This window comes from Sprattus sprattus, assembly GCF_963457725.1.
Source record: "Sprattus sprattus genome assembly, chromosome: 5".
NCBI classification, from domain to species: Eukaryota; Metazoa; Chordata; class Actinopteri; order Clupeiformes; family Clupeidae; genus Sprattus; species Sprattus sprattus.
In genome coordinates this window covers 9,596,473-9,602,472 of record NC_137924.1, presented here as the reverse complement: position 1 = coordinate 9,602,472, position 6,000 = coordinate 9,596,473, and the positions used below count along the sequence as shown (strand labels likewise).

At 46.7% G+C, this 6,000-nt stretch overlaps 1 protein-coding gene across 2 annotated transcripts; it reads right to left on the bottom strand.

Annotated features, from left to right (window-relative positions):
* Nucleotides 1–387: 387 nt before the first annotated feature.
* asb1 (ankyrin repeat and SOCS box containing 1) lies at nucleotides 388–4,579 on the bottom strand. Of its 2 annotated transcripts, none has more exons than XM_080838750.1 (5): nucleotides 4,381–4,579; nucleotides 4,001–4,142; nucleotides 3,544–3,846; nucleotides 2,669–3,058; nucleotides 388–1,369 (listed from the first exon to the last, which is right to left on the bottom strand). In XM_080838750.1, the coding sequence occupies exons 1-5, from the start codon at nucleotides 4,460–4,462 to the stop codon at nucleotides 1,153–1,155; spliced, it is 1,134 nt and encodes a 377-aa protein (XP_080694876.1). In that variant the 5' UTR covers nucleotides 4,463–4,579; the 3' UTR covers nucleotides 388–1,152. The 2 variants fall into 2 exon arrangements, with proteins under 2 accessions (XP_080694876.1, XP_080694877.1); XM_080838751.1 differs by having other exon boundaries at nucleotides 2,673–3,058.
* Nucleotides 4,580–6,000: the final 1,421 nt, after the last annotated feature.

Here is a 6,000-nt window from a genome sequence, read left to right as displayed (position 1 = left end):
AAGCCCTTCACTGCGGACAAAGACTGGGGGAAGCATCTCCACATCTACCCAGAACCCTTGGGGCAGAGACTTGCGGGCAAAGCCACTGTGAACGCTAAGCGGGTCAGGACTTCCTACTTCCTGAGCCTGATGGTAACAGAGTTTGTAAAAAAAAAAATAACGTGTGAATCATCTCTTGGGCCCGAGCTCCATTACTGATTCCTTATACACAGAGAGGGCAACAATGGCCCCAGAGGGACGCTATGGTTCCGCCGACGCTGACACGAAGCAGCCCAGGGTGAAAAATGCTCCTCAGCTGGCTGTTTGTACTCTTGCCATTGCACAATCCCCAAACAGGAAACTCTTGCCTCTCACACAAGCAGTTAGATGAATGTTCTAACTCAAGCAAACAGAACAAGTATGTGACTTTAATTAGCAGCACAGTACTTAAGGCGCAGCTCACACAGCACGTCCGGGGAGAACACGAATAGGTGCAATTCATTCACAGGACATAAAAAAAATAATAATTTAGAATGAGTAATGCAATGGTAAACTGACCGGGTGGGAGGTTCAAAGGTAACTGGGATACAAATGCACAATAAAAATCGTAATCTTAGATATGGCGTTCACTCGTACCAAATAATCTGCATTGCTGATCTGTTATTTGTTTCAACATACCCCTTGATGACTGCCAAATGAAATGCTGAGGAAGGGTGGTCCAAATGTTCACTCGGGGACAGCGCCAGAAGACTGTTCATTCTAAACGATGCTATCTGACGTTTTCCCAGACCACATTCTGATGACGTGGAGTTCAGTTTCTTCATAAGTGTGCTGCCTTTTGTATCTAATAAGTGCTTGGAGAAGTAGTGTTTAGAGTGTGTGTGTGTAGAGCCTAGAGTGGCACTAGCCATGTATCCCAAAGATAAAAGGCAGCAATAACTTAAACTTAAAGGTGAAATTCAAAATGATTGATCAATTTAAAATGATCAATATTTAAAATAACAGTCTTGTGCTCATGCTACTTAGTGCTTACTTAGCAATGACCTCTTGTCCAAATGCAGGAAAACAGGTACACAGAATGAATGTGTGTGTGTGTGTGTGTGTGTGTGTGTGTGTGTGTGTGTGTGTGTGTGTGTGTGTGTGTGTGTGTGTGTGTGTGTCTGTGTCTGTGTGTCAGCACACCAAAGGCCAAGGATGTTGCTGAGCTCGACCACACAAAGCAGTGGTATCAGCAGCAACAGCAGCAGCAGGGGCGTTGGTCAGTCCAGGTGCAGCAGGAAGCTCTTGATGGCCTCCGGCAGGGGGAGGGAGGGGATGTGCCCCAGGCGTGGCTTCCCCATGGCCCTCCGCACAGCCAGCCGGCACAGGTGGGTCAGCCTGCGTGGGCATCCTGAGGGAGGGGGGAGAGAGAGAAGGGCAGTCCACTTCTGATTATATGATAAGCAAGAGCTGTTGGCATGATCAACAAAAATAATCTGTTTCATAAGGCTTTAGGACAGTTTATTCTCTTACATCCATATTTGATGGGTAGTTGATTGGTCCCTTATCATTCATATTTAAGCTAGCATATGTGTGTTTAATATGTTATACAAACTCTATGACTATATGTTATTCTTTGGTGTCGTAATACATTTGTGTTTGACAAGTTTGACATTTTAGTTTGACTCGTGACTTTGTCTTTGACAACATAGTCATTCAGCGAGAGAGGTCTCAAGGCATGATGAAATGGCATCATTTATGGTTCGACCTTGTGTAAACCTCACTGAACTCACTCACTGAACTCACTCTCTGAACTCACTCACTGAACTCACTCACTGAACTCACTCTCTGAACTCACTCACTGAACTCACTCTCTGAACTCACTCTCTGAACTCACTCACTGAACTCACTCACTGAACTCACTCTCTGAACTCACTCTCTGAACTCACTCACTGAACTCACTCACTCACTGAACTCACTCACTGAACTCACTCACTCACTGAACTCACTCACTGAACTCACTCACTGAACTCACTCACTGAACTCACTCACTGAACTCACTCACTGAACTCACTCTCTGAACTCACTCTCTGAACTCACTCTCTGAACTCACTCTCTGAACTCACTCACTGAACTCACTCACTGAACTCACTCTCTGAACTCACTCACTGAACTCACTCACTGAACTCACTCTCTGAACTCACTCTCTGAACTCACTCACTGAACTCACTCACTGAACTCACTCACTGAACTCATTTACTGAACTCACTCACTGAACTCACTCTCTGAACTCACTCACTGAACTCACTCTCTGAACTCACTCACTGAACTCATTTACTGAACTCACTCACTGAACCCACTCACTGACCTCACTCAACTCACTCACTCAACTCATTCTCTGAACTCACTCACTGAACTCACTCACTAAACTCACTCACTGAACTCACTCACTGAACTCACTCACTGAACTCACTCACTGAACTCACTCACTGAACCCACTCACTGAACTCACTCACTGAACTCACTCACTGAACTCACTCACTGAACTCACTCACTCACTGAACTCACTCACTGAACTCACTCACTGAACTCACTCATTGAACTCACTCTCTGAACTCACTCACTGAACTCACTCACTGAACTCACTCACTCACTCACTCACTGAACTCACTCACTGAACTCACTCACTGAACTCACTCACTGAACTCACTCACTTCTGGCCTCCTGGTAGACGTGCAGTGCTTCGGGCTCCACCCTGCGTCGGCCCGCCCCCTCTGGCTCCGGCTCCTCCCAGGGCACCAGGTAAGGGTCGGCTCCGTGCTCCAGCAGGACGCTGACGAAGGCGGGCTGGCAGCCGTGTGTGAGCACCGCGTCCAGCAGGCAGGAGGCCGGGCTCCGGGCTAGCGCCTCACGGCTCACCGGGCCACTGTAGTTGTAGTCGGGATTGGCCCCGGCGCTGAGCAGCAGCCGGAAGCTGGGCAGGTGGTGGTAGGCAGCGGTGATGTAGAGAGGGCACAGCCCCAGCGTGCTGAGGGTACGAGGGGCAGACGGGGCGGAGTGCAGGCCCAACTGGTAGTCCACATCCACGTCAGCATTGAACCTGTATGGAAGGTTGGAATAGACATGTGAAAAAGGGGTTGGAATCCCAATGTGGTTAATTAACCACATAATGTATCACAATATGCTGATTTATTACAATTTTCACAGTAAATGACAGACAGAAAACAGAATGATCATAAAGTCTACTGGCGTATCTTAGAGGGGCTTTTCTGTTGGTGTGTTTATGTGTGTGGGTGTGGGTGTGTGTGTGTGTGTGTGTGTGTGTGTGTGTGTGTGTGTGTGTGTTTTCCCGGAGGTTGGAATGTTGGAATAGACATGTAAAATAGGGGTTGGAATCCCAATGTGGTTAATTAACCACATAATGTATCGCATTATACTGATTTATTACAATTTTCACAGTAAATGACCATTGCTTTATCCACTAGGTATTCACTCATCTGACAAGAATTCTCAGTGATAGTTGGGCATGTCTATGGAGGACACAGACAGACCTTCTGACAGCACTACGAGTAGGGGCATTCTCACTTGATGAGCTCCTGAATGATATCGTGGCGGCCCACTCGAGCTGCGTGGTAGAGTGGGGTGCTGCGGTGGTGCCGGCTGCCGTTGGGGTTCGCTCCGGCCTCCAGGAGAATATGTACACAGTCCAGGTGTCCGTTGACCACCGCCACGTACAGTGCTGTCTGGCCCTTCACGTCCACTAGGTCCACCTCAGCCCCCTGACCGATCAGGAAGTCCACACAGTCACTGTGGCCAGCCGTAGCAGCAATGCGGAGTGGCGTGCAGGGGAGCCAGCCACAGCACCACACAGACTTTTCATTAATTCGCCTGCAGAAGTGAGAAGGGATTTTTGCCTCAAGTCATCCATTCAAACGTACAATTAATATCCACTGGTTTCATACAGTTGTGATAATACTGGGACAAGTACATGAGCTTTTTGAAAACATATCTATTATGTGGGTTTGGACTGGCCCTGCATCACCGTTTGAAACCGTCCTCCTCTAGAAGACTCTTAAGAGTGTCCAGGTCACCGACATGGGCAGAATTATGGAGACGCATGTCCTCGCCCTGGTCGGCGGGTTGGTCGCAGAACTGCTCCTGCAACCATTCCTTCAGATTCCGCCCTGGTTGAGAATGATTTAAGAAACATTCTTACACCATGGCAGTCGTTCTCGACAACTTGATGTGACCAGATGTAAAAACACGCCTGAATAAATGTTCAAATGCAAAATCAAATGTCCAGTTTGACTGTTGTATTAGATTGGATTACATTTAAACTGCATTTTAAACTACAGACCTTATGTCAATTCATATTAAAATCGACTGGAGGACACATGCAATCATTTTGAGCAGCCACGGTACCTGCGGGTGTGATACTAGGGAGATCTGCAACAGATATGAGCCGATCATTAACATCTCCTTCTGTGTCTCCCCCGTCTGCCATTTCCGAGTTAATCTAAAAGCCAATATTTATGCATGAAATCAGTAACGCGCTAACTTGGAATACAGTGGATGTATGGCTGTAGGCACTGTTTTGATTTTGCACTGCTGTCATCATGGAAGTTCCGTTTTCTGTTTCACTTGGACGCTTGTTGATTGGAGGATTGAAACGTCATGTCCGAGTAGTTGCTGCTGCTTAACTGCGGACTTGCCAGCTGACTAGAGTAACTAATAAAGAATTTAAGGTTATATTCCAATCTTGTTTACAGTATTTGAGTGTAAGTGTTCATGAAAAGACAGGAAATATGTTTACAACCTGAACATTATTATTATAATATTATAATAATACACGAACGAACAAAAAATGCACCCACCTTAGACAACATTCGGAAGTCTATAGCTAGGATATAACATATTTCAAATAACATTTAGTGCAGAATGGAACATGAACTACAGGACTAAATATTAGTCAATGTCACAAATTAAATAAATGAATCCTTCTCAAGCTTTTGGGTTGAAGACTCAAGCAAGATGGGGGCAGATTTCAGGGCCAGTGAGAACCAAGCCACTTGTATATCTGTGGTAGGTGACTATAGTCTGTCATTGTTGGAGGTTTATTCCAGAGAGCCGCAGAGGCATAGCTTATTGCTGCCTGACGACAGCTGAACCGTGGACACTGGCCCGTGGGTTCAGAAAATAAACAGGGGCCCCTGAGGCCCCCCCATGTGTCACTCAGAAAGGCCTGGACCGTGGGGAGCTGGAACACCCAGCTTTATAAACACAAGCTACTCAACAGTGGAAAAAGAGGATACATCAGTCTTCCCCTAATGCATCACCAGGGCCATTAGCCAAACGGAAGACATTTCCATATTTTGTCATTTCAAAAAAATCCATATCCGCCTTCGGGGCTGAGGTTATTTGATAACATTTTTCTCACTTGTCTAAAACTGAAGTTGAAATTGAAGTTGCTCGCAACAGATGCAGAGGTCTAGGAATCCTGCCAGCAAAAGTAGCAGTGTTTTCCAAAGGCAAACTTTGGAGGGTGGGCCACCAAACACTTCAGATGGATTAGGTCCACACAGACGTGGCAGCTTGGCCATTTCCTCCCCAGACCCATGTCACCCCAGACTCTGCTCAAGGGCCTGGGCTGCTTTTCCCCCCCATAAGCCACTCAGCAGGAGGAGAGCACACAGACAATGGGCTTCCACAGCACATGTAGCCTATTCACCCAGTCCCCTAATCCAAACCTTCCTTAAGAGCTCACAGAGCCCTCTAGGGCAGGTGCCCACTACCTCAAGGGCCTTTTTAAATGTTGACGGTCAGCTCAAATACCCTGAGCAAAATCCTGGGCCTGATTCAAGGACTATTTCATTCTACATGTATGTTTGCGTATGAGGCGGAAGACAGAGAGAGAGAGAAAGGGATTGTGTGCGAATGTTTTCTGTGAGCTGTGCAGCTGTGTAACAAGCTGCCAGAAAAATCAGCCCAGTGCCGTTATAATGCAGGCTTTTAGAAGAATTAAAATGTTTTCGTTGTGTCACA